The 27020-nt window shown below is 49.6% G+C and overlaps 10 protein-coding genes across 10 annotated transcripts; 4 read left to right on the top strand and 6 right to left on the bottom strand.

Moving 5' to 3' along the window:
- Nucleotides 1-1068: 1068 nt before the first annotated feature.
- On the top strand, nt 1069-2535 carry LTR84_013050 (uncharacterized protein; the record flags this gene model as incomplete). The annotated part of the gene is made up of 1 exon (XM_064856555.1): nt 1069-2535. The coding sequence occupies one exon, from the start codon at nt 1069-1071 to the stop codon at nt 2533-2535; it is 1467 nt and encodes a 488-aa protein (XP_064707731.1).
- Nucleotides 2536-3364: 829 nt separating this feature from the next.
- On the top strand, nt 3365-3991 carry LTR84_013049 (uncharacterized protein; the record flags this gene model as incomplete). Its single annotated transcript, XM_064856554.1, has 1 exon — nt 3365-3991. The coding sequence occupies one exon, from the start codon at nt 3365-3367 to the stop codon at nt 3989-3991; it is 627 nt and encodes a 208-aa protein (XP_064707730.1).
- Nucleotides 3992-4633: 642 nt separating this feature from the next.
- Nucleotides 4634-9280, top strand: LTR84_013048 (uncharacterized protein; the record flags this gene model as incomplete). Its single annotated transcript, XM_064856553.1, has 2 exons — nt 4634-4749; nt 4903-9280. 2 exons carry the CDS (start codon nt 4634-4636, stop codon nt 9278-9280), a joined length of 4494 nt encoding a protein of 1497 aa, XP_064707729.1.
- Nucleotides 9281-11099: 1819 nt separating this feature from the next.
- RPL31 (60S ribosomal protein L31) lies at nt 11100-11863 on the bottom strand (the record flags this gene model as incomplete). The annotated part of the gene is made up of 3 exons (XM_064856552.1): nt 11100-11312; nt 11418-11492; nt 11753-11863. 3 exons carry the CDS (start codon nt 11861-11863, stop codon nt 11100-11102), a joined length of 399 nt encoding a protein of 132 aa, XP_064707728.1.
- A 405-nt stretch (nt 11864-12268) lies between these two features.
- Nucleotides 12269-13244, bottom strand: LTR84_013046 (uncharacterized protein; the record flags this gene model as incomplete). Its single annotated transcript, XM_064856551.1, has 2 exons — nt 12269-13128; nt 13190-13244. The coding sequence occupies 2 exons, from the start codon at nt 13242-13244 to the stop codon at nt 12269-12271; spliced, it is 915 nt and encodes a 304-aa protein (XP_064707727.1).
- Nucleotides 13245-14209: 965 nt separating this feature from the next.
- Nucleotides 14210-15305, top strand: LTR84_013045 (uncharacterized protein; the record flags this gene model as incomplete). Its single annotated transcript, XM_064856550.1, has 2 exons — nt 14210-14491; nt 14544-15305. The coding sequence occupies 2 exons, from the start codon at nt 14210-14212 to the stop codon at nt 15303-15305; spliced, it is 1044 nt and encodes a 347-aa protein (XP_064707726.1).
- A 721-nt stretch (nt 15306-16026) lies between these two features.
- LTR84_013044 (uncharacterized protein) lies at nt 16027-16710 on the bottom strand (the record flags this gene model as incomplete). Its single annotated transcript, XM_064856549.1, has 1 exon — nt 16027-16710. The coding sequence occupies one exon, from the start codon at nt 16708-16710 to the stop codon at nt 16027-16029; it is 684 nt and encodes a 227-aa protein (XP_064707725.1).
- Nucleotides 16711-18142: 1432 nt separating this feature from the next.
- Nucleotides 18143-19876, bottom strand: LTR84_013043 (uncharacterized protein; the record flags this gene model as incomplete). Its single annotated transcript, XM_064856548.1, has 1 exon — nt 18143-19876. The coding sequence occupies one exon, from the start codon at nt 19874-19876 to the stop codon at nt 18143-18145; it is 1734 nt and encodes a 577-aa protein (XP_064707724.1).
- Nucleotides 19877-23224: 3348 nt separating this feature from the next.
- LTR84_013042 (uncharacterized protein) lies at nt 23225-24455 on the bottom strand (the record flags this gene model as incomplete). Its single annotated transcript, XM_064856547.1, has 3 exons — nt 23225-23553; nt 23602-24346; nt 24450-24455. The coding sequence occupies 3 exons, from the start codon at nt 24453-24455 to the stop codon at nt 23225-23227; spliced, it is 1080 nt and encodes a 359-aa protein (XP_064707723.1).
- An 849-nt stretch (nt 24456-25304) lies between these two features.
- Nucleotides 25305-26834, bottom strand: LTR84_013041 (uncharacterized protein; the record flags this gene model as incomplete). The annotated part of the gene is made up of 1 exon (XM_064856546.1): nt 25305-26834. The coding sequence occupies one exon, from the start codon at nt 26832-26834 to the stop codon at nt 25305-25307; it is 1530 nt and encodes a 509-aa protein (XP_064707722.1).
- Nucleotides 26835-27020: the final 186 nt, after the last annotated feature.

Here is a 27020-nt window from a genome sequence, read left to right as displayed (position 1 = left end):
GGGGATCCCTGTCCGTGACAATTCTAAGACTGGTTCAATGAGGACAACACCTCGGCGACGACGAGTTGTCTGAACCGTACGCTGCACTGCTAAGAGGGGTGGCGCCACACTGGTTAGTCACATCAGCACCGCTTAATGAATATCTCTCGGCTGCGAAAATGGGAGATGTTGTATTGATGTCCGGCCTGATAAGGTTTGCTTCTGGAGCTACATGGAAGCTTTGCATATCCTAGGAAGCGCCGTTGCCATGGTGGTTGCGATTGTAGGTGGACAAGAAATCAGGAGCTCTAATCAGCACTGGCATTAAATTTGCCAATGATGTTCAGTGGGTGTGCTGGTGTTGTCGGTGACCTAAGAGGTCAAGAGCGCAAGGCAGCCTCGGCCTCAAACCAATTCTTGGTTAAAAGCCCCTGGGCGTCTAACTAGAGTTTATTGGCTTGGATGTACTCTTGAAAGCATATGAATACTTTTTCAACAGCAAGTCCTGATCGTGCCAATACAAGGTCTGGGGTTCTGAGACAATAGAACATGGCCTTATTAGATTCTCAGGGTTCGCAGCTAGAACCACGAACGGAGTTCTTTCAAGCACAACTGATCCTGTATCCTGGCTGGTATTCTTGCTCCGCACTGCCATTCTCCTCGTAGGAAGAGAGTTACCGCGCGGTTCGGGAGAGGCTTGCGCCCCGGCACTTCGATCCGTTTCGACCTTGTCTGCGCCACTGGCATGTGCTCTCAACGCCTGTAAAGTGCCCGCAATTTCGAGGTGGACTGCATGTACGAAGCAGCATAGATGCTCTGAACAACCTTTCGAGCCAATCATTAAGCATGTACACATTTCACAGCCTCCTCAGGAGATTTTGGATGCCCCGCAGGTTTGAGTAGCGGCCCGTGATACTTAAATGTTGAGATGGTTAGCCTTGGGAGAGACTGCATTCTAGACTTTATCTTCTGGGTTTTTAGTTTGATTGTTTTTTCTGCTGTTCGAGTATCCTCAGGCGACAGCGAAGGTTTCAGCCAGTTTAGCCATATTCTTAGATTCTCCAAGAATCAACCCGATCAAGCCAACGTATGATCGCTTGCGAAACTCCAGTTACTACAGGTCAACGTGAGTCGGAAACAGCACTTTGGGAATGCTTGAACTCGGATCAGATCCTAGACGAGCCAGATGCATTATTAGACTTGATAGGAGTCCTGAATCCACAAGGTTGCGAGATCCACGCAATTGCCAGAGGACCAACGCCCCCGGGGTCTAGTTGCACATATACCACCGACTATGATTTCCAGGTCAAGGAGCAGGTCTTGGATGAGGGCAATATTCACCAGTGGCTCGAGAACAACGCCATAGAGACTCAGGTGGAATCTACTCTCAAGCTGAAAGTACTGCTTGTAGACCAAGTTGTGTTCCATGATCGACTGAGACCTCCAGCTGAGGCTGAAGCTGTCAGATTTTCGCGGAAGGTCTTATGCTCCGGCACAGGATGCTCACCAGCAGCGTTAGAAAGAGTCTGTCGAAACGAATCATCGATCTGGGAGTTCCCTCGCGACCGGCGAAATGGTACTCGTATAGATTGCAGGGGTTTTGGAGAGCCCAATGTTGGAGTGGTGTGGATGAACAAAGCAGGCTGCGATACTGTCTGGGCGCTCATTCGCTTCCACACCGCCAGAGCACCAATGCGAGCGAGCATAACTCGAGAGCTTCATAACCTTCGGGGCTTCTCAGATCTCCCTGGATTTCTAGCCTTCATTATACTCAATGCAGCAACTCAAAATCTGCAGATGATGATGGATTTCTCTATGACATCGATCGACCGATCGGGCTTGAAGCTCACAAGATTTCCCGACTCAGAAACTGCAGCTGAGGTTTATGGAAGCTTGATAGCGTCAGGAAGGAATCTTGCCATCCGGCAGAACGCCACGAAAATGAAGCTAAAAATGGTAAAACAATGTCGGCAGATGCCAGCACCAGCCAATGCCAGGCACGACTTGAGGCTGAGGAATACATTTTCGAGCCTGAAACGGGCATTCAGGTACCTAGAACAAGTACTGGAAAGTATTTCCGGGACTGGGGAGGAATACCAAGGCCATACTGGTCGACAACTAGAATGCGTTTTAAGCATTATGGCCCAGCGACAACAAGAACTAAGCATCGATATCGCACGAGGACAGTCCAAGCTAGCTGAAGCGAGCCGAAGAGAGCAAGTCCTCAGCATCGAGATTGCGAGGGCCTCCCACTCCATCGCAAAGCAGACCAAAAAAGATGGTGCGTCGATGAAGACGCTGGCAGTGGTGACCCTGGTTTACCTACCGTGCACCACGGTATCATCAGTGCTGGCTATGCCACTCTTCGATTGGAATGCCGAGGGCCGAAGTATTGTAAACAGTCGCATATGGGTATTTTTTGTTTTTGCGGTGCCTTTGACGGTTTTGACCCTTGGAATTTGGCGGGTATGGTTAAGCTACCGAGCACGCGAGGAAGATAAAGCTCTGGAATCAGAAGCTGAGGATATTGAAGTCCAGTCGTCGTCATCGTCATAATGCCACCGTCAACATCTCAACAAGATCCTAGAGGGTTCCAAGTTCACCAAGTTGCTGGATTTGTCAACGAAAGATAAACCCTAAATTGGAATGGAATTGTCTATATCAATAATGCCGCGGCCGCGCATGGTTGGTTCCTCGTATTTGCACAATGATTATGTGATCACAGGCGCCAAAAATGGAGAATTTTAGGTCAGAGCTGGGGACTATCGGTTTACGGATAAGTGTCTGGCTAAATCGCCCAAGCCAACAATACAGCGGATCCTTGAGATCCGCGGCCGTTATGTCACAGCCACCTGGGCATTCTCATGAAACCATCTATACACATTCCTCAGATTGTACGCAGTCAAATCTGTTGATGTAGAAGCAGTTACGCAGCTCGGCACCATAGCATTGAGGAGTCGACATGGTACAAACACAATCCTCACACTCTCTCAATTTTAGTTTAGACGTATTGAGGATGGTGGACCCTGTAGGAATAGGACGAAAAACGTATTCGCTTCCGGGAATGACCTCCTGCCCGAGGCTCCTTCAGCCCCTCCTGGTAATTGTCATACTCAAACTCTTGGGATTTGTTACACAGCCGGGCCACTGCCGCATGACGTGATTGATTGGGCGAACATGTCGCTGATGTGCGATCCGCGAACGTTCTAAACCACTTCCTCCGTGGCAATCGATCTCTTCTTTTGTTCTTCTATCAATTATATGTATATAAACCAACGTACAGTCCCACCATTGGCCTTGTCTCCTCCTATTCAAGTACATATCTATCAAAGTGCCTGTAAATCCTAGTACCGCTTGTCTCTCACTCGCCGTCCTCGCTCTGGCAATGGCTTTCCAACTTCCTCAATTCCTTACGCGCTTCCTTCGACCACTCAGCACATCAGCATCAATGTCTCTACAACCTGATTCATTGGCAGCCATGCAATTCCCACCGAGTTCCCAGCGCGCGATCTTTGCTGGCGGTTGTTTCTGGGGATTGGAGGAGTTATATCGCAAGGATTGGGGTCATGGAAAAGGCCTCCTTGACTGCCGAGTCGGATACACAGGAGGCAGCACCAAATCTCCGAGCTATGAAGCCGTGTGCACTGGTCGAACTGGTCACGCCGAGTCGTTGTTGATTGTATTTGATCCTGAAAAGGTCACTTATAGCCAGTTGGTGGAATACTTCTTCAAGATGCACGATCCTACTACCCTCAACCGCCAGGGCGCAGACACTGGAACCCAATATCGGTCGGCAATCTATTACGAAGATGAGGAGCAATCCAAGATTGCAAAGGAGATCAAGGAAAGAGTAGGGAACCAGTGGTACAAGGGCAAGCCGATTACGACAGAGATTCTGCCAGCAACACAGTGGTATGATGCAGAACCTGGACACCAGGAGTATCTAATAAACACGCCTCATGGTTACCACTGTCCGGCACACTATGTACGACCATTACCAGCTCTTTTGTGAATCATTTCAAGATTCAATGGGGTTAAGCTGACGGGAAGTTGAACGACATGGATGCATATATCTGGGATTAAGCGTTGACATATATTGGATGGGGGGTTTTGTGTATTTCTATTCATAAAGTACCGTAGAGCTGATGATGATTTCAACAGTCACCCGCCAATTCAAGTATTACAATAATCGTAAAGACAGAACTATCCTTGAGCACGGGGTATCCATTTGATTGTTGATGCTAATTGCTGCCATCACCATCTAGCAGGTAAATTTAAAACAAGTCATGTGACATCCCGTGGAAAGTAGTCACGTGCTAGCTAACGCAATTGGGAACACGCCAAGTCTTTTTCTGGGAATTTCTTGGGCAGCAGAAGGCGAGGAAGCGAAAGAACGTTCGAAGGGGAAATGAACCTGAACCTCGTCTGCGGGAGACTCGACTCCATCTGCCTCTGCCTCTGTTACTGCTACTAACAACTGCTGCACCAGAGCGCAATAACTTTCAATTCCATCAACCCTCCACTCCACTCTTCTGTTGACACTCGGAATTTCTTCAACTACTTTGTAATAACGCGTCCGTCTCGATGGTACACTCTTCTTCTTCATTACCTTCTTTTACCCTCCTATTCTGGTCCATCCCAGGCCACCAGTGACATGCCGAAACGTGTCGCTGAAGAATACATCACCAAGGACCACGGTTCAATCGCAAATCCTGCTCCTGCTCAAAACCAGCCCACAATGTCCACTGCTGCCCAATTGGCCAAGCGAAAGTGAGTTCTACCACCTCTTGAACATGTTTTGTTTTCTTCTTCCATCGACACGCGGGAAGCCCATCCGCAGCTGCGCTCAGCGGTCTCGAAATTCTTCCGTCCTCTAACCTCCATGCCCTGTCTCGGTGTATACGGCTATTAACTTGCTTCTAGAATCGCTCAACCCAAGGGCCGTCTTGGTGCCAGTCGTTCTTCACACTCTACCTTCGGGGCCACCACGAACACGAATCAATCGGGTGGCCAACCGACCTTTGGCAGCGTGAATGGCGGCATCACCTTTGGTGCTAGCCAGTCTTTCCCTTCAGGCATAACCCCTCAAGGAGGTGGCTTCGACTTCCAACTTCCCCAATCGAGCTCCTTCACTTTTGGAGCACCCTCGACCGGACCCTCAAATCCTTTCGCCAACCTCAACGGGAACGCGTCCTCAGACAATGAGCGACTTGGGGATGATATTTCAATGCAGAGTCCTCAGAAGAAGCGAAACATAGGCGGGCCTTTTGGTTCATCTAATACAGAAAACAGTATGGCATCAGGATTCACATTTGGCCAGCAGCCACAACCGCAACCCCAGAGCAATGGAGGCTTTACTTTCGGCTCATCTCAACCAGCGCCAGCAGCTGTCAATGGCGCAGGTCTCTTTGGCAGAATCGGCACACCGGAAGAGCCTGCACAGAATAGTAACAACATCTTTGGGCAACCACAGCAAACCGCATCTGCCTTCACTGGCTTTGGTCAATCTACCACACCGGCACAGACAACCTCCTCGTTCTCTTTCGGGAGCCAAACTTCCTCCGCACCCAAAACTCAGGAGCCTACCTTCGGGTTTGGTCAAACAAATAACAATGCAGCAAGCTCCTCAACAGCTTTTGGTTTCCCTCCCGCGCAGAGCAACAACGAGCCGGCTCAAACTCCCGCTTTCAGTTTTGGGCAACCTGCTGCTCAAGCACCAAGCTCATCCTTTTCCTTTGGCCAACCTACTTCCGCCCCTCAGAAACAGGGTGGAGACAATGGATTTGGGTCTTCCGGTACCGCGGCGCCCTTCTCCTTCGGGCAGACACAGTCAGCCCCTCCTGCCCAAAATTTATTTGGTGGCTTCAATGCGGCCCCAGCACAAGAAAACAAGGCAACTAAGCCGTTGTTTGGGAGCCAGGTGAACAATGCACAACAACCAGCAGAAACAGTCGATAAGAACGCCGCAGCAGTGCAGAACAATCCTTTCGCAGGACTCTTTGCGCAAAGCAAATCCTCTTCCCAAGATACTTCTTCTGTCCCAGCCTTCAGTTTCGGTGCGTCTGTGCAGAAGGAAGCACCTACCACAACCCCTTCAGGATCTCTTGGTTTGTTCAAGCAGCAGACAGGTCCCTCCTTTGGACAGGATCCAACTGACACGTCGATGAACACCGCGACTAGTATGTCTGCAGAGCCCAGTCAGATCGAGAGTGAGTCTACTCCGATTGCAAACCAGCCAAGCGCATCCGAGCCGAAGGCATCCAGTGGTGGCTTGTTCTCGCCCGCTGCTTCGAGCAGCACGACTTCAGGACCAGCAAATGGACTTTTCGGAAGTGTATCTAGCACTCCGGCACCTACAAAACCACTATTTAGCTTTGGTAAACCATCTCAACCGACATCCTCCGACTTGTCATCAGAAAACCCCGATACCTCCACAAATACACCAACGATTCCTAAGGCAAAGCCAATCTTTGGGACTGTATCCGACTCTGACGCTCCCACAACCCCGAAATCTTCTGGAAAAGATCTCTTTGCGGGAGGGTCACGCTCGGATTTTCAAAGCGCCCAAAATCAACCAAAAGGACAGACACAACCAACCGCCACTGTTTTCACACCTGCACCCAGTGTAAAGTCAACGCCTCAAAATGCCAAGCCAAGCTTATTCAGTGCATCTTCTACAAGACAGGAAGAGTCTACAGCCAAGCTTAATACTGCAGAGGATGCAGAGCCACTCAAGCGCATGGTTTATACCAAAGCAGCACCTATCATCCCTGGGTCATTAGAGGCCGAACAATACCGAGAGTATGATAAGAATTATCGCTTACATTCATTAAATGTCGGCCTGCAGAACAAGCTTGCAAGTCTTGATCCTCGTTCTCAAGACTTCCATAGCCTAATTCGCCAATATGTTGCCTCACGTGAAAGCATTGGCGAATCGCTCGGACTATATGTGCGCAATGTTGCAGGTATGAAGCGTAAAGGAGATCTTGTTGAGGAGCCAACTACAGACAGCCTGCAAAATAAAAGACAACGGTCTGATGATGTACCGCCGTCAAGTGACATTGCTGCTTCGGTCACGGCTCCGCAGACTCAACAAAAGACATTCACACCTTTCCCCTCAACCACTGAATCCAGCCCGTCAAAGGCTACCTCCGTGCTCAAGGGAATGATTCCAGCCAACAATTCGGCTATTGGCTCGACTAACAGTTCTACACCAACACCCAAAGCTACCGCTCAATTTGGAGGTTTTACAGCCTCGACAGCTTCGAAACCCGCAAATCCCTTCGCGGGCCTGACTGCGCCAAATTCTGCAGCAGCCAACCGCCCATCCTTCGGAAATACCCTTGCAGCAACGTCTCTCTCATCAGGCTCTACAGAAGCAACCGCAGAATCTACCACTCCGACCAAATCCCCACCAAAGAAGCCAGCTTTTGAGGTGCCAAAATTTGGTGGTGGCAACACCAACTTCATGGCTGCTTTTGGTGCAAAGGCAAAGGCAAGTGCGGCTAAGCTGGAAAAGACACTTATGGAAAAGCGAAAGGCAGAAGACTTTGATTCCGAAGAGGATGATGAAGAGGAGTTCAACAAGCAGCTGGAAGAAGAAACCCGTGCCAAACGTGCAAAAATCGATGCAGTTGCCAAAGCTGGTTTCGTTCCCTCGTTTGGTTCAACCACCAGCACAACGGCGACCAGCACAAAACCGTCATTCACTTTTGGTTCCGCTCCAACAACTTCCAAGGATGCCTCTCAACCCAAATCTGGCAATTCCAAAACATCTGGCTCCACCCCAAACCGATTTGCCGCGTTTACAGATTCTAATGACGACCAATCTGATTCTGCCCAAGGGGAAGATGAGGATGAGCAAGCAAACGAGTCTGACGAGGGCGAAGAGAACGATGAAGAAGGCGGGTCGTCTCGTGATAGTGAGGAGCAGGAAGAGGACGAACTTCCGGAAGATGAGGTCGACATCAGCAATGGAGATACTAATGATGGCGACTACAAAGATGACGGGGAGTCGGAATCAGATGGCGAAGAATTCACTACCTTTCAGAAGGAAATGGATCGTGCACGTCGTCGAGATGCTCGAAAGAAAAATGCAGGGAAGAGCTTGTTCGACCGGATTGAGCCTAACCCCACTCGTGCCACTGAAACCCCGGTGAATGGTACTGAGAAAGAGAAGAACGAAGAGTCTACCAGTCCAATATTCGGCTCGGCAAAGAATTCAACCTTCAAACCAGGCATCTGGGGGGATAACATCGGTCATGCAACTCCAGAAAAGCCGTCCTTCTCACCTCTTACACCTTCAGGTTCGCAATCAGGATCCACTTACAAACCGGCTTCTACTTTCAATTTTACAGCTGCGCCAACAACCGCTTTGACCCCGACTCCTGGTGCATCAATATTCGCTGGTGGTTTCACCAAGGGCGGTCCAGTTCCTGGTGAGGGTATGTTTGGCTCACGGCCTGGTACTCCCAGTAATGCAGAGAATGCCCCTCCCACTTCCAATCTTTCGAAGTCGGTGCTTGCGTCTCCCGCTGGAACAGATAACACCTGGAAAGAGGGCAACGGCATCTCTTTCGGAACATCAACCACTACTGCTCCTTCATTCAAGTTCACCTCAGCCTCACCCTCTGGTGCAAAGGAAGGATCTGTTCCCAACCCATTTGGCAGTTTGTTTGGTACCAACAATACTGATTCCGCTACTTCAGAACCTGCAAAATTAGGTTTCAACTTTGGTGCGCCGGCTTCGACACCGGCCCCAGGATTTCTTGGTGCAGTTTCACATTTGGGTGGAGGTTCAGTCGCCAGCTCGGTCGTGTCATCTCGTGCCACATCCCCTGGGTTGACCGATAATGAATCAGTTGCCACAAACGAGACTGAAGATACCCCCGATGATCCGCAGACTTCACTGATGGACTCGCGTTCTGGTGAAGAGAATGAAACATGTCTATGGGAAGGACGATCAAAAGCTTTGATGTTCATCAACCAAGAGGCTGCTGTGGGTACCAAAATGAAGGCCAACGACTGGAACTCGATGGGTGTAGGTGTCATCCGCCTTTTGCAAAACAAAGAAACCAAAAAGACTCGACTTGTATTCCGGGTTGAACCAAGTGCTTCGATCCTAATTAACTCTCACCTTGTCGAAGGCACTGAGTATGAAAGTTGCCCCACAGCCAAGAATGGTGCTCTGAAGGGCACTTTGTTCTACAAAGGAAATCTTTCCCGATGGGTTTTCAAAGTCAAAACACCAGACATGGGAAATGCCTTGGCCAAAGCTATTGAGGATAGCAGGCAGGCATAAGTGCCCAACTAGTTGTGTTCTTCCGTTAAGGAAATGCCACTGTGAGTATTGTGGGAGTGTTGTAATTATTTTCTCAGGCGTTCTTGGGATAACAAAAATTCGACACGCTAAATTCCCGAGTGACCTGATCGAATTTTAGCTACGGGCATGGTATGTTCCAGACTAAAGCGAATACAAGGCAGGAACGAGATTAAAGCTTAATTTGCACAGCGTGGAGTTTGGGAATCGACCTTTTTTCGTGCTTTTTCAAACGTTTGTACAGCACACACTAGCAATTGTTTTTGCTCATTGTCACATTTTCAGCATTTCCCTGACGACAAAGGCGAGTGGTCCCCGGGGCAGGAAGGAAAGGGGACTGTTTCCTGGCAGCAATTCGCGATACATACCGAAATGACCAACAAGAAATGTTCACCAGCTAGATCGGACTTTTACCAAATATAATCCGTCGGACCTTTATCATCAAGAGGATGTCTGTGTATCCTCAGTGCGGTGTTGCATAAGAGCGAGACACGAGACCTTGTTCTTTTCCTAATCCGACGAAGACCCTTTTGACTCGAGCAGCGCCCTGAGAATAACCTCGAACCATGAGACATTCGTCAATCCTTGAACATTGTGTACATATACTAAGGGCTATGCTATCTGGGTGCAATTGCTCGCATTCACTCGTGGGGTTTCCCTGATTGGTTGAACTCTGACGGACTACGTTTCTTCTGCATATCCTTCCGTTGTCGAGGTCCCATCAGTGTTGGTTGAACTCTGACGGATTGCACTTCTGTGCGTGACATTTGTTGTTGAGGACCCAACACAGGGAAGCCCATGGAGTGAGGGGTGAGCCTGGTCCCCTTTGACACTTTGGCATATTACGGGGCTCATGGCCGGGGGATTTCATGCTGGGAAGGAATCTGGTGGTCTTATGGATGGACGGAGTGGTCGAGCTACTTTACACGATATGGTACAGAAAGGACGAACGAGTAAAAACTGTGTTTCCCCCAAGATACTCCGGGATGTGGTCGAGATTGCCACGTCGGGACCACGATCCAGGTTAGCGAATCGGGCGAGAGCGAGCATGGGAATTGAATGAATCCTGTCTATCTACTACTGATAGATTAAACGTGAAAAAGTCCTCGAAGGAACCACGGAGGCGGCTACGAAGGGAGTCCGGTAGCCTTGTTCACTACAGCTTGTACTTTTGCTTCTAATATACACGTGGTTGATGATGTGCTTCTTTCTGCTTTTGACGTCCTGTTTCGCTATTTTAGTTTCTATCTGTCATCCATCGATCGAGGAAGCTCAATGCTAGATAAATGCTGCAACAGAATAGACGAGAGTGTGCTCGGGCCGAAAGCGACGTGGCTAAGCACGCGTGAGGTCAGGGTAGAAGGCACAAGGTTTACAGGTATTGACGATATCATAGAAAGTGTGTTTGATTTCTTCAGTTCATGAAAGCTCATTTTTGGGGGTATTATCTCTTTTTTCCTCAGCAAGTCAGCGCGTTCGGGAAATGCGGGCTGTCCCTTCGACTGAGATACGCTCCGTTCTGGATGATGAAGATTGTCTCCACTCAGCCAACTCAATGCTTTTCCGTCGATATGCTGACTGTCTTGCCACATGCCCAACCAGTCTGTTTGGACAATGTGCCAGGTGACATGGATAGGCATGAGGATCAGCGCCAAAGAAACCGCCGGGTCGTTCACCACCGAGTCTGCCCCCATCATTCATCCGCACGAGCAGCTATGCTCTGCATCACCTCATGCTCGTGTGCCAGCCTACTGTTCAGACAAACATCGCTTCTTAACATTGGAAGTCGAGTTTTGAGTGTCTACGAATCCTCAACGACGACGGTATGTAGACCCTTGGCCTCGCTCTCCTTGACGTTGACGGCCTGGACGTAGCTGTACAGCTTCTCCTTGGCGCCTTCCTCGTCGTTACGCTTTCGGCTGATGCGCACACGCAGACGGAAGGGAACGCCCTTGATGCCGCTCTCCCAGACTTTCTTGTTCAGCTGGGGGTCGAGACGGACGTCGGATGTGCCCTATATTCGTGCTGATGGTTAGTAGGTGTAACTCAATAAGGAGTACAGAGGGGGGAGTATATGCCGGGTAAGGAGAAATCTTCATGGGGCACGGGAGGGACTCACCATAGCCAGGGTAGCGAACTTGCGGATCTCCTTGATTGCGCGAGGTGCTCGCTTCTTGAAGGCGACTCCGTGAACCTTTATTAACACATGTATAATCAGTCTTCCGTCCAAAATGCTTGTAGTGATGTAGTGCGCGTTGGAATGTTCAAGGGAGGAATTTTGTCACAAAAGGTCGAAACAAGCCATTCGGGTGGACTTCATAAAACTGATTCCCATCTCTTGATTTTCTTGAGTTTTTGTCTTTCTCGACAGGCCCTTTTGAATTTTCCATGGTTTGTGTGGAATGGAGGAAATCGTTGGGTATTGTATTTTCATGTCATGGCAGGAGAACATACTCGCTTGTGTAGGTGGATGGTGTACTCGCGAGCGACGACATCAGAGATGGCTGAGCGAGACTTCTTGGGTGTCGTCTTCTTGGGCTGCGTCTTTGGGTTGTCTTTGGCCATTTTGTCCGTTCTGCGATCGGCGAGAGGTGAAATGTTAGCTTTCCTTCGTCGCTACCAAAGTTCGAGGGATGAAAGCGATGAAGAATCCGGTATGTGTCAAATGATCAGTACTTACAGTGTAAATGAATGAGATGGAGACGAAAAGGGTGCCGACGGCTTTGCTGAGTTGAACTGCTGAAGAGAATCGTGGGATTGAATTTGGCGCAGTTGCACTCGACTTCGCGAAAAAGTGTGGGCTAAGACGAATGCGGTAAGAGAGATGCCAAGATTTCAGTCACGTGAAAATTCTAGAAGTTCCGACTTTCTTGCAGCGAGTGGAGCATCAAGAAGGGAGTTGCACGCCAAGCATCACAGGATGAACTGTTTGGGCAGGATGCTCATGACTTTCGATTGTTATTCTCTCAACTATGATTTGATATCATTGCTTTCATCCTCAAAGTTCACTTTCCCGGCACTCACATCAGGGTAGACATCAAATCTTCTCTGGGTGTAAATCGGAATGCCTTTCCGCGTCTCCTCAATCTTGCTACCATCCAGTTCGGCATAGATGATGGTCTCAGACTCCTCGGCTTCCGAAAGAATCTCAGCATTTGGATTCACCACCATCGAATGACCGTAGGCATGATAAGTAGCCTCTGTATCTCTTGCCGGACTACACATGGCCACGTAAATCTGGTTATCCATGGCCCTCGCTCGGGCTTGTAACGTCCAATGCATGGGTCCAGTTGTAGTGTTAAATGCTCCGGGATATACAAACAAAAATGCACCCTTTCTTGCGGCTACCATGGCGAGTTCTGGGAATCGAACATCATAGCATATTGCCAGTCCAATCTTACCATATTCTGGAAGGTCAAGGAGGGTGACTTTATTTCCAGGAGACAAGACTTCACTCTCTTTGAACTTGATCTTCCCAGGAATGTCAATATCAAACAGATGTGTCTTCCGATGTGTGGCAAGGAGCTGTCCAGTAGGGGAGAAGACTAATGAAGTGTTGAAATATTCCTTGGTTTCTGGGACAAACTCGGGAATGCTTCCTCCCACCAGATAGGTTTTTGTCTCTCTAGCAACGGAGGACAGCATATGCCATGACGGAGACTTCTCTTGTGATGGAGGAGACGGGAGAACAGTCTCGGCGTACTTGGGGAAATATTGGGTGCCATAGGGAGAGTTGAAACACTCGGGAAGGACAATGAGAGAGGCACCAGCTTTGGCCGCCTCGACAACTTTGGATCGCGCATGTGCGAGATTGGCAGTCTTATCACCACCTGTGTTGATGTCAGTCATGTTTGAATGGTTGAGAAGAAGTCAGAGGCACTCACCACTTACCTGAGGCCAGTTGGATCAGTGCCAGCTTCAATGGTTTCTTCAATAGGGTTGCCATGATTACTATGACAGGGCAATTTTCTGTGACTGTTGAAGATGGTTTCCGTCAACGCAGTCGGAGTAGTCCTGTGGACAACAACGTCGCTGGGAGATGTATGGCCTTGGAGTTTCGGCAGGGTAGCCATAGAAGTTGGGATGTAAGAATGTTGAAGAATGACGCAATAGTGCTTCAAACGGAAAGAAAGCCGAGCGTGGGTCGTCCCAGCCTGTTAAGTTGATGTTTACGGAGTAGACAACCTATTCCTTCAAGTTTGCTACTGTTAAGTCCATGATCTATCAACACGAGCATGGTCGACAGCTTGAGTCTCTCCTCAGATTCCATTGGTAAGGGCATATATGTTTATGGTAAGTCAAGAATATGACCCAGGCACCCGCAAAGCCAACAGGTAGGCAAGGCTGTAGAAGCAAACAAAGGAAATGAGGAAAGTTGCATATGCATCTACATGGTCCACAAAGCACGCACTCAAGTTGTTGGTCTATGAAAAAATGGAGGCAAGATTACACTTACCAAATTGTGAAGTCATGGACATGGAGTTGAAGTTGAAGTTGCAGCCGCTGCAGTGGCAGTGGCAGTGGCAGTTCACATCAGGACGTGACAGACCTAGAATGAAGAGCTCTTTCCAGGCAATCCAAAAGACTGTGAGCTGGGAAGCACCTTCCCGTCCTCACAACTTGAGCCTTCAACAGACGCCGTCTTCTGCACCGCTCCTTTTTCCCTCTCAAAGCTCTCTTACCCTCTTCCTCTTGTGTTCTCTTCTCTTCTCTTCATCTCTTTGATTTTCATCCTACTGCTCCAAAGTCATCTCTTGACTCAAAGTTGGCTCTTCCTTTCAACTCCTGATATCTTCTTCTTCCTTTGCCAGCTTCCTAGTCACAGGTGAGTTTTACAGCGATGCTCAAACAACATGTACCACCTCACTGAAACATATTCAAAAGAGATCCCTTGTGACACCTTCACCAAACATGACCACCACCACTGGTACTCCTGTCATTGAGACACAGTCAAATACCACTCCCTTTCAGAAGAACTCTGCCCCTGAGTCTTCATCACCACCGGTCCATGTTGAAAATCCCACATTCAATGCCAACTGTGAAGCCTCTTTCAAGTACGCCGTTTCTCTCGCTCAGCAAGTCGTCCAGGACAAATTAGCCGGTCATACTCCAACTGATATTCCAGCTGATCATGCTGTAAATATGGCCATCCTTGTCACTGACATGATACGAATGCTCAATGCCTCTGGTGTTGTAAGTTACTTTCACCAACTTTCTTGCCTTTTCCATGCTGATCAATCCAAAGTCAAGAGATGCCATCCTCCGAGCTGCTGCCTACATGGAGGGAGAAGAGCGTCCCAAGGCTGGCCAGGCTCTCCGACAAGCAAGACTCGACCGCCGAAACAAGAGTGGCTACAGACGACCTGCAGCAAATGGAACTGCCGAAGCAAATGCTGTGACCGGGAGTGATGCGGAAGCTCTCGGTGGAGTTGACCCTAATACTGCAACCGTTGGCCACCCAACAACCAGCACCACTGCCAAGATCTCGGACTTGGATCAAGAGAATGAGAAGCCCAAGACAGAATATCGTGGCAATCAAGTCGACCCTTCTACTCGTAAGTCGAAGAAGAAACCCTTCTGGAACTATCGTCGTCACTACCCGAGAAAGAGCAAAGACCCCGCCGCTATGGATCGCAAGAAATCAGGGGAAGCGGGTGCAATCGGTGTCACAAGTGAACCTACAGCTGTTGCTAATTCTTCTGACCAAACCAAGTCTGTAAAAACTTTCGAAATGCAACCTACCACTGACCAGCCTCCAAAATCTCTCAACAGCCACACCTCCACCCAACAATTTGAGGACAACAACCCAGCTGGTGGCAAGCCTGACACTGATGGCAAGGAGGAACCAACCGCTCCCACTGTCATTGTCACTTCAGATGTCAAGACTGAAGACGCAGAAGTCAAGCAAGTGACTGCAGTCACCGAATTCAAGGCAAAAGCAGAGCATCTGGAAGCCGTTGAGCCAAACCCTGAGCCTGAGAAACTTGAAAAGACTGCCGCCGTCTGAAGAAGGCCGACAGTCACTTGCTGGGGTTCAAGGCTATCATCTGCTTGTGGACTCACACACCACTTTCTTGGGATGTGTATGGATCATAAAACACGAAGGTTGAAGGCAACAATTCGAGAAGATTGGTGAATCAGACCTATGACTTGTATGGCTAGCATGAACTAGTTCCCAGATATGGAATCAGCTTACCAACGACGGGCACAAAATTCTGTATGAAGGGTATGAAGGTATTCCATTGATTACCAAAGGAAACAAGCTACAAATTCTGTATGAGTTAGCTGAACTAAGATCATAAAAGTTCAACCGATTACATCTGAACGTCAGAGAGTAGCTTTCCAATCGTGATTTGGTGTGCTAATCTTTCCATATAACACCACAAGCACGGTCACAGCAAACACATCTGTTGGGAGCACAACCAAACATCATGATACGAATCGTTCATTAAGTTTCATGATCGGACGCCACGCTAATATAACAAGGTTAATGACTTTTCGCTCGTGTGAGCCAGCGTCTGAGACCAATATGATTCAACATTCAGAGTCCAAGAATCCAGCGGCCACAAGATTCCTCCAGATTCTCCACCCAAAAATCGTGTTCACTTCTGCAATCATCGTCTCAGAGAGTCCAATAATCCAAATCAGACTCAGACTCAGAGTGTATATCTCGATCCACGAAAACTATGGCCCTGCTCCAGCAGCCATCGTAATCATGGCCAGTCCAATCAAGGAAAAGCAGGCCCTCGCTCAATCACATCGTATTCATCAGCTCCTCGTCCTCCGCCGGTAGCACCACCATATGCACCACGTCCTCTACGCGGCAGTATCCTCTCCGTCCACGGCATGTACATGCCCGTTCCGTCTCTCCCACCACCTGGCCCCGCATACCAGGCCCCAGGATGTCCTTGCCCATACATGGACATGGGCATCGGCATGGGTCGGGCCCTCGACCACGATCGTGCATTCCTGAACGGCGAGCCCGACCGTCCACGTCTATAGTCTCTTGCTTCCCCGCCGCCGCCGCCGAATGGCCTGTAATACGCTCCCCCTCTGAGATGGCCCAGTGGTTCGGGATAGCCAGGGGCCGGCACCGGCCCACCGCTACCATCACCGCCATCATCATCGCCGCCGCCGCCGCCTCCACCTGGCCCAGCTGCTGGCGGAGGAGGAGGAGGAGGAGGTGGTGGTGGTGGTGGAAAGCCCGGCCCGGGTCCGGGCCCCGGCAGTGGAATGGGAATGGGAGCCATGACGGCAGGACCGGCGCCGATGATGACAGGTCTCGGGCGTCGCCGTCGCTGGCGCGCCAATGCTTCGTTCTCCGCGTTCAGGCAGATGTAGCAGTACCATAGGACGAAGAGGATCACGACAGCGCTTATGGGTGCCCAGATCTCCGGGTGGGTCTCGCTCATTTTTCTTTTCTTATCGTGAGTGGATGGGGTGGGGCTGAGGTGCGGTGCGGTTGTTTATGGCTTGGTTTGATTTGCGTGGGCTCGTTGGGTAGGGAGGAGTGGATGTTGGATGGAGTGAGCTGTTGTGCTTTGGGCATGGAGGACTTCGGAAATGGAGGAGAGGTGGTCGTTTGGGTTTAGGACTGGTATGACTGTCGATCTGGAAAACTTCGCAGGCGAACGAGGACGGCTTGATCAGCAGCAGAAGAGGAGGACTGTTTTCAACATGGGTGTAGTGTCCATTTTGACTTTGCTATACAAATGAGGCCAGGGTGGACGATTTGAGGTCAACGACATGACCGTAGGCGGGTTCTCTTGTGATCATGCCAACCTCTGCTATTCATAGTGTTCTGTTCTCGCACGTGTTTAGACGTGCAAACAGGGGGAAGTACACCACAACTATACAGGTCTCCTTGTTTTGTTTGTCCCGTACCCAATGTGGTGGTTCTCTGCAAACAGATCCGCACCACACAAACATAAATCTGAGGGCTTCCAAGTCATTAGCTTCAACATAGCGGTGGCCGCGAAATCTGATCCTGTGTCTGAAGAATATGTGATTGAGTTTGATAGCCAACATGCACATCGTACAGCAGCAGAGATACGAGCGATTTTCGACGTGTGAACGATACGATAGTGTGCTCGATCTTGGCTGGCATTCATAGAATAGCTTTCTCGTCCATAACAACTTGATCACTGCATTGGTCGTGTAAGGCCATAGCCAAACATGCGCTTCAAAGCTATTGCCCTCTCCATTCTTCAACCAGCAGAAAGATTGTATTGCAGTCAACTACCGGTGATCTCAAGTAGTCACTGAAGTAAGCATCATCTTTAAAAACAGACAGGGTTAGATAATGCTCTGTCAGCCTTGCAGCAACCTTCGCTTCTTAATGGTTGCCACATTTTGTCCGCAGATCACAACACATTGACAGGTCATCTGCAAGGAGAAAAGGCAACCAGGGGTGCGTGATCAATTAGTCGAACAGAGGGCTTGCGATGAGGAAGTTTGGCTAGCTTCTTGGTCGGCACTCGGTAGTGGTTCATCGGATTGCAACATCTGCTCGGATTCGGTTCCTGATTCAATCGGTAAGTGTTGCCTCGGTTGTTTGTAGAGTCAACCAAGCCTTGTTGTAGTTGGACTTATCGAAGGAAACCAAGTAGTCGCAGGAAGTTGCACCAAGACTTTTGGCTCCGTTTGCCAAGGGTCACATCATACATCATACATGATAGTGATCATAATTTCATGCATTTGTCACAAAAGTCTAGTTGTGCATAAAAGTTCTCAATATTCGTGTGGCCTCGGCCCAAGCCAATGGGGGGGAAGAGAAGTAATTGCTCTCGGCAATTTGTAGATGGCGTTTGCACGCCTTCATCGAGAAGTTTGGGTCGCATTTGCTCAAAATATGATATTTGGATAACCCTCAAGATCTTCAGGGTGATACATTGTAGCGAATTCAGCCTCGCTTATTGCTCCATATGCGAAAGCATCAAGCGCAGTCATGGTCTGCTGTTCAGGGATCATGTACTGAAAACCACTGGGCACTTGAGGCATATGTTGAATAGGCATTTGCAAGTTGACGGTCGGATACGTTGTTTGGTTTTCATGTTGTATCTGCTGTTTCTGGATGTGAGGTTCCTTTCTTTTCCGCTTCTCTACACCGGAGGTGTTCGATTTCTTGGCCGAATGCACTGGCACAGGCTCTGGCGCCGACAACAATAAGGCAGACGTGGAAGGTGATCTTGGCAATCTCACGCTTGCGGGAACAGTGTTGAACGATGGCATGTCGCTGTACAATTCTGGAAAGCGTCGAAAGATGTCCGGACCCATGGTCCAGCTTTTGATGTCGTAAAGACGCTCATCAAAATGTGGTGAAATTTTATACAAACCCGTCTCAATTTCTCGTGTATAACAATCACGAAATTCGAAAGGCCACAGAATACGAAGAGAGGTGCAAAATAATTTCCAGAACTCGTTATCGCAATAATTATGTTCGCCGAATATGAATCGTTCCCGCAGACCAGGCCAGGCGAAAAAATCGATTGCATAAGAATGTGCGATTTTCTGTGAGGGTCGCTTGTTGTACCAAGGAGGAAGGCGGGCATATCGATCAGATGTCGACTCGGTATGGAACTGTAAAAGGCTGTGCATTGCCCTTAGGATGGCGAGACGTTCCGTGTCCGGGCAGGTTCTGAACAATGTCTGGTCAATTCGTCGTAGAATCTGCCATGAGGGGTGTATAGGCCCTCTTTTTGCAACTGCATCCCACCCTTCGAGTACTGCTCGAACGGGAACATCATCAGCCACCGCATCAGATGTGGGTTCAACATTCTCCGGCCAATCGAATCTTTCGCTGAGTACTTCATTGGCATATCTCCAATAGTTTCCTCGCCATTGCGATTTTCTCGCTGGCATACCGGAGTGATTGTGGCTGTTTTGGCAAGCACACCCATTCATGGGCTGATCCCAGTTGTTGGCATACGAAGTAGGCATTAAATTAGGATCGACAATGGCCTTGGATTGTACCAATGCTTGGCTCGTTGACTGAGGACTGTCACTGTCCAGCCGAACGACTTGTGGGCCAAATAATATTTCATGCGACGGCATATGGAGGCTTGGAGCAGGGGAGAAGGTGGCGAGGTCAAAATCGGTTTGTGGGTTGGTGTCCGGTATGTGGTCACTCAGAGGAGCAGATGCCCTGCGGGTCAAGGAGATGATGCTTGGTTTTCGTTCCTCGTTCTCGTCATTGAAGCCGTCCACCAGGACCATCGGATCTGGATTGACATTGTAAGAAGAGGAGTCTTCTTTGGAAGGTTTGTGTACGTCCATGGCCTTTTGAATGTCCTTCAAGGTCTTGCTCATCATGTCTCGCTCCGACTCCACCTCTTGTAACTGCTTCATCAAAGTAGCGACTTGTCCACTGGAGTCCTGTCGCCTAAAATCCTCCACGAGCCCTTCGAGATAGGCGATGCGGCTCTTTGTGCGCTCGCGAGCTTGCCGCTGACATCTTCTATCGATTTCTCGTTTCTTTAGACGGCGAGAAGAAACGCCTTGGCCATCTTGCGCATCGGTGGAATTGGCAACACTGGCGCCATTCGGACGTTGGAAGGTTGTGGTCGTACTGGTCGACATCGTTGGTTTTGTAGAAGTTGCTTGCACACGAATCAGAGGTGGCAGAGGTGTATAGTCTCGTTGCCATAGATTATAGCGGTCTGGAGAGACATATGGAAGAAGGGATGTGTCGGGAAACAATCGGGTTGAAGTTTAGAGGTAGTCGTAATCCGTTGTGAAGGGACCTCTCGAGGAAATGCATAGCGTGGTGTAAAGCACCCGATGAGCGGCAATGGGCAGCACGCTATGACAGTCTCTTAGTCTCAACCCCAGACTTCCAAGACCAGCTGGTAGACCAGTGTGGCATTGGCAACCCAATACGACAGGCGGCACCGAAAGTGTGTTCTCAGACTTGCTCGAGCATGATTCGTATCCGTAGCAATTCGGTGTCGATTGACTTTTCCTCGGCTGAGGGAGCAGAACAAGGGAGTGCTGACTGGAGGGGCACGGGGCTTAACTTGATTGAAGGATGGATAGTACAAGAGCCACCTGACAGAGGAGGACTGCCAACTGCGACTCTGGCTTGGGCCTGGTTGGGTCGGGGGTTTCTTCGGGGCAGCTTTAAGCCTCATTAGCTTACAGCAAGGACCCTCTGTGCCTTCTTCTGGCTGCCCCTCGCCGCTTGTCAAGTCTCGGGGATCGTTGGAAGTGACACACTTTGACACCCATACACGCCTACCGTTTCACGTTAGTGCCGGCCAAAAGATTGCACTTTGCCCCAAACTTCAGCTGGCAGTCAACCTAACTCCAGGCTTCCGGGCTTTGTTACAGGCGCCACCATGTCGCTGTCACAAGCAGATCAAGACGATGTGGCAACAGTCAGGGCCATTTGCCAGCCTCGAGTTGATGTCATCAAGCTGAAATTTGAAGATCTATCCGCTTTCTTTGTACCAAATATCTAGTTGGAATTCTCGCGAATTCCGAATGGACTTCTGCTTGCTCGTGGCGAGCCGGATCGATGCGAACTGACATCTGCTAGATCAGGCGAGCACGACATGTCTTTAATGAACTGGCAGAGCATTCTGAGCTTGTCCCACGATCCGAACTCTTATTTACACGGCGCCAAAGCCTCGGACTGGCCTTCCGTCACTCCATGTCAGGTACGGGTAGGCCGGGTGGCTTTTCTCTTGGGCTTTCTTCAGGACGACATGGCTGCCCTTCAGCGGAACTATGTTTCCATGATCTGTCGATCTAGCAATGTCCTTTTGTTCCATAGATACAATTTCACTGCCCTCTTCGTGTCTGGAGATGACAGTATTGTGAGATCGACATTGCTTTTCGCGGAGGAGAACCTGTTACCTTAGTGTCGTGTAGCTAGCTATCTATCTAGTTCAACGACAATAGAGCTTTAGAAAGCTGTCAAAAGAGAGCCTTGACAGAGTGAAAATCTGTGCTTCTCCTTCCCTTGATAGATGCTAGCTCCTGTTCTTTCTATCGCCACAGAACCGTCCAGACTCAATGTCCAGCCTGAATCTAATACGATATGGTGGCCGCCCCCCCTTTCAAGCCTGCTTGCATGCTGCTGCCCGCCGCTCTCATCACCTCCTCTTCGCCATGCCTTCCCAACACTCACCAAACAAAGGCTACAGTGTCCGATAACAAACACTGTGCGGAAAATCTGTTCAACAAACTAGCTCATCCATCCCAGTAGCTGGTATAGTGCAGTCGTTAGCATCTCCTTTTCCCAATGGTAAAAGACAATCCCCATAGTCGGCAGCATTACCTAGGTGATTTGCGCCTGAACGAGGCTTGGGGATCCATCTTTCACCAAAAAAAAAAAGGAAGTTGAGGAAGACCTTGGTTCAAATCCGAGTGCCAGCATTAATCGTGGTTCATCTTTTTTGTCCGTCTTATTGTCTGTGCGAGGAACGTCGACTTCTTTTTATTCTCTTTGGTTCGGGAGAAGTGGCATTCACGTCTTCCAGGTTTCTTTTCTCAGCAGCCCACAGTCGCCCTCGCACCTTCCCTCCATCCCTTTGCTCTTCAACGGCGTAGTGCCTGCCACGCCACTAACCGGGTCCGTACCTTCTCATTCCGCCATTTCCATCTTCGTGACTTCCAACAAATCTGAACCATTCGAATAAGATGATATGTTCCGGAAAGCTAGTCACAAATAAGTAGCTCATCAGCAGGTGGTATAGTGCAGTGGTCAGCATCTCCTTTTCCCATCCAAGCCTCCCAAAGGACGGTGTTTCGTCAGGGACATTGATATGTCGACCAATTTTGGTCAGGGAGGCAGTTACGGAAGTTGAGGAGGACCTTGGTTCGAATCCGAGTGCCACCATCGATCCCTTTTTTTGGTTGATGCCTGTGTGCCTTTTAGTGAGAGGAGGAATCTCCATTTTGGAACTCGGTAGATTCAAGGCAGCCTCGAGATGTACTGTGCCATAACATCATCTAGCCTGTTCGTCCCATGGCTCTTCTGTACTCACCGTCTGCTCTGATCTAGTCCATTCCGCTGTCGACCCTGCTCAGTAGCCAGTGCTCAAGACCTGGGATGGATGCCACTACCCACTCTCCCCATTTATTCATCCTAGGCATCAAACACAACCCTCTGACCACTTCACCCAACCATCAAGCAAACATAACGAATCCCTCTAAAAGTGCCATCTCGCAGAAAGTCCATCAACCGATCAGGTCGGCAAATAAACACGCAGTGAACTGGGAAGTGGCGTGTTTTTGGAGTGGTGGGAACACGATCAGTCAGTCTATCAGGTCAAATCTTGAGGATCGTTTCTGCCTGTACAGAAACATTCGCAATTCGCCATTTGTTTCAAGGGCGGTGTTCTAATTGATCATCAACAATTACATCTCGCGTCCCAACGTGTGGTGAGTAAGGAGTCAGTGACAAGAACAAAACACAGAGGCAAATCAGACGGAGTCGCGTTTAGAAAAAGGAAAGTTCAACCGAGTCCGATCTTGGTGTCCACGCCCCCACCTCGGGATGGCAGTGGACTGGGATCTGACGTGGGCTATCTCTCTAAGGTACCTAGGTATTCGACCGACTGGGAGCGGTATCACTAGTTACAGATTGTCTGCTGTTCATTCTTGACCATTCCTTGTACACCGCCATGATCTAGTTCCATCGCTATGCATTATTCATCACAACTGGTACGTTTCGCTCAAACTCCTCGTGGGAACTCAACGGGAGTGCCACATTTCTTTCGTTGTCGCTGGCGTTGTTTGCAATCTCTGCACCTCACAAATCAGGTCGAATCAATCTGTTGGCCATTCGGTCTTTAGACCCAGAGATGCTTTTATTGCATAGAACCGGGTTCTGTTTCAAAGACTTATGCCGTCGACTCGTATCTGTAAGACATCAAGTCTCTACCGGGACGGCGGGCTTGGTGTAGACCTGCCTTCAGCAGATCAACGCTTTCTCGAAACTGTCTGCCAACCCTCAGAGTCAGTGGCCTTTCTTGGCCGCGCGGTGTGGTTGGCACCTGGGACGAACTTAGGAGCAGTAGGGTTATATCCTCGGCCACCACTTGATGCCGACTTTCCACTGTCACTGCGCTCGCGGGCTGCGGCACCAGGTACGGGGTACGGGATCTGCGTGATCAGGTTCATCGGGCGTTCACATGGATCGTGTGAGAAGCCGACCTGGACGTCGGTGTAGGGCCCTCGTTCTCGAGCCAATTGAATAAACTCGTCGCGAACCCGTCGGGCGATGACTGTCGCGGTAAAGACAACCGTGGCTAGGGACATACGTTAGCTGGAAGGTGGTCATCATCACTTGGACTTACCATTTCCTGTGTTGAAGAGCCAGACAAGAATCACGTTATGTGGCCCGACGATGTCATGGATATCTTTGGTGAAGCGCTCTTTGGTCATGCCATTGGTAAACAACTGCTGGCGTGCAAAGGTCAGACGGCGACGCTCGTTGATGGGAGGTGCCATGCGTAAAAGGTCCGAGTTCTGAGGGTAATTCGAACCGAGTCTAATCTCGGTGTTGACTCCGTACAATCCCACGCCTAGATCTCGCTGGGAACGTTCCTCCTCTTCAGCCAGCAAAATGGCCGAGCTGGCATGTTGAAAGATGATGCAAACGGCCTCATGCTCGTGGACATAGACGACCGAGAAGATGGCACCGACAGTGATGCGGTCGGTAACGTTTTGTAGATGTCTGTTCCTATTCCAGCCATAAACCCAAGCACATCTCATGTCCTCGTCTTCATCGTGCGGCTGGACAACCACCTCATCTGTGACATGTCGCTTCAGACCGTCAGATGGACGGAATTTGACCAAGCGGTTGTTGGCTGGTATGTCTGTTGCAGCAACAGCAGCCCAGGTGGATGCGTGGACCGTTGCATGAGGCGTGAGGGATGTGGTCCGACTGGCGGTGACCTGACCAGGATTGATGGGAGGGGCGGACTTGATCTGGAACTTTTCTATACCCCAAGGATTCGTGGTTCGATTGAACGTGTCAAGCATGGAGTGGACGTCTCGAGCGATGCAATTCGCTGCTTCATTTTCATCCTGGGCACGAAACTGACTTCTGATTAGTCCAAGTGAGCTGCAGCTTAGGATAGAATGGAACCGACATGATCCACCACCCGCCGAAGGCAGTCTAAGGCTTCAGCCATCACATCACTGACATGATTTGGATCTGGACTCTTCCCAAAGGCCATGATATCCTGTATTGGTGCCTGATCAGCAATGCGGTTTCTCTCGTGTTGGCTCTGGCGGGATAAGCAACCCACCGACAAGGGCAGATTGAGCGAGGAAGGGATGTGATAGGATGAACAAACCTCCGAATTCTCGCTACTGAGATCGCTGTAGTAGAGAGAAGGTGGCGAGGCAGGATAGGTGGGATTGCTACAGAGGCTGTAGCGTGAAGAGAGTGGTGGGCGATACGAAGGCTGGAAAGACATATTGAAGGTGAAGACGAAGTGACTTCCAATGTAGTGGTCAGGCAGTCAAACATCAACATGAACACCGGCGGCCGCCAGATCAGATCGTTTGTCACTTGTGCGTGACTGAACGTATCGATGGGATTTTTGAACAAAGAAAACCCCAGCAAAAGCTTGCCAGTCTCAGACCAAATTGAAGTGATTGAACCGGAGAAAAGCAGCTACCCGCGTTCCTGACTGAATATATCTCCTCAAATGGAGCAGTAATATCCAATTCGACAAAGACTCACTGAAAAAAAGAAAATACAATGTGGAAAATGTGTTTGCTCTTTCCCGCTCAAAGTGGTTCAAGTTTGGGAAATTCATCTCATCATATTTATCTTCGCTTGCGCGACACGTTCTCCGCTCTAAAACTCCTTGAATGCAATGTAGCGCTGGTTGCATGATGGATATGCTCAATCAAAGAACAACATGCAGGCAAGAAACAAGACAACCATCAAGAAAGAAAAACCTCTGTAAAGCGGAGGCACCTACATCGATATGATTCCAATCGTAAGACCCGTCCAAACAATCGTCCAATCATGGTATCCACTTGATTAGTTGCGCCAGAACAGCAATCTGCTGCCCAACTCCCGCCCTAGTGCTTGCCGGGCCTCTACCGTCCTGGTAACAGCGTCCCGATTCTCATGAGCTCGACGGAGAAGATATTTCATACACTCACCCATCGATCCCCAGACCAGATATTTGTATGCCTTTGGCACCTCCACATTGGCTTGCTCGCCAGTAGATTGGTATCTGCTTCGTGCCCTGGCGGTTTGTACAACCTGGCAACTGACATTATCCGCCATTCCCATCAGTTGACCATAAGCCAATTCGATTCGTGCCTCGCCACGCTGGGCCTGCAAATCACGGAGCTGGCCGGCCAATCTGACTGATTCTGCATTGTGTGTGGCGAGAACAAGACCAACACGGGGAAAGGTTGCAGAACCTCCCTCAACAGGAGTCAACATCTTGCCATACTTGCTCTGTATCACGCTTCGAGCAAGAGAGTCGTAACACTGGTGCGTTTCTTCAATCGTCGACCAAAACAAATCTCGCGGATCGCTGCCCAAATAAGCACCCCGAACCAACTTGATACCCAATACAAAGTCGTTTTCAAGAGCCATGTTCAGATGTCTGGCCAAGACCTGGGGGGTTTTTCGAGCATAGGCTTGATAAGTGCCATGTACTAGTGCCCTTTCCTTGTTGTATATTTTGGCAAAGTACATGGTCCAATTATCAATGCCTTCTTGAAGAGTGGTCTGTTCAGCATCAAACAGCAGCTTGACGCCTTTCTGTTCAGCACTCTGGCAAATCTCGTGAACAGCCATTTCGAATTCAGGAGCGCAGGCAATTGTGGCTTTCAGGTGTTTAAGTGCCTGTCTTCCAGCACCCGTGAATTTCAAAGCGACAAAATCGCCTTTCTGTGAAAGGGCGATGGTTTCGACAAGGTTCTGTTTCCACTCGTTGATTTCCTGGGTATTGATTGCCGTTTCTGAACCATCATCTTCCAAAACTTCCAATCCTTCAGCCTCTTCTTTGGAAAGAACCACCTCCCTGGCATGCCCGAGGATTACCCCTTCATATCCTGTATCTTTCAAATCCTCGATGGTCTTTCTGGCCTCTGCTGGAGTCTCGCCTGCGCAGAACTGGGCGTAGAACGTTTTCTTCAGTAGGAAGTGGAGAACGGGATTGCGGTCGGGATCAAGGAAGGGGTTCTTGGTACGCGTGAGGAATGTAAGGAATTTGAGAGACGGATTCAGAAGAAATGGCACTGAAGAGACCGAAGTGATGGTATATGAGCGGATCAATGTGGAGAGTGGAAGACAAGACAAGGGCCTCAGGAGCGCCATTTCGACAGGGTGGGACTCAGGTTGAGGGTTGGAATGAAGGTCAAATGCTGTTGAAGAGACATTTCGTCGTGTGTGAGTCTGCCGGCGTTGATGGAGCGTCTCGGAGGGTTTATGTCTCGGTCGTCGCTGTGGGGTGTGCGTCGATGAGATAGTTGGGGCAAGAACGAAGGTCGAGCGGAGCACGTGTCTGAATTGTAATCTGGAGACTTGAGTAGCACATGTTGGTAGATCCATGTCGGGCACTGGTATGTGCCTGTTATCAAGTTATGTCAAGGAAGAGTTGAAATGGAACAAAGGAAATCAGAGAGCCATTTGTATACTACCTGCATCTGCTGTGAGCGGTTGACAGCCCCCCACGAGCCGAAAGCCATTATTGATAAAGCCCCTCCAACCATCAAAGCATTGGATGTTGACGGTGGT

The sequence above is a fragment of the Exophiala bonariae genome, assembly GCF_035927105.1.
Source record: "Exophiala bonariae strain CCFEE 5792 chromosome Unknown scaffold_9, whole genome shotgun sequence".
Classification (NCBI taxonomy): domain Eukaryota; kingdom Fungi; phylum Ascomycota; class Eurotiomycetes; order Chaetothyriales; family Herpotrichiellaceae; genus Exophiala; species Exophiala bonariae.
This window is presented reverse-complemented; position numbering and strand designations above follow the sequence as displayed.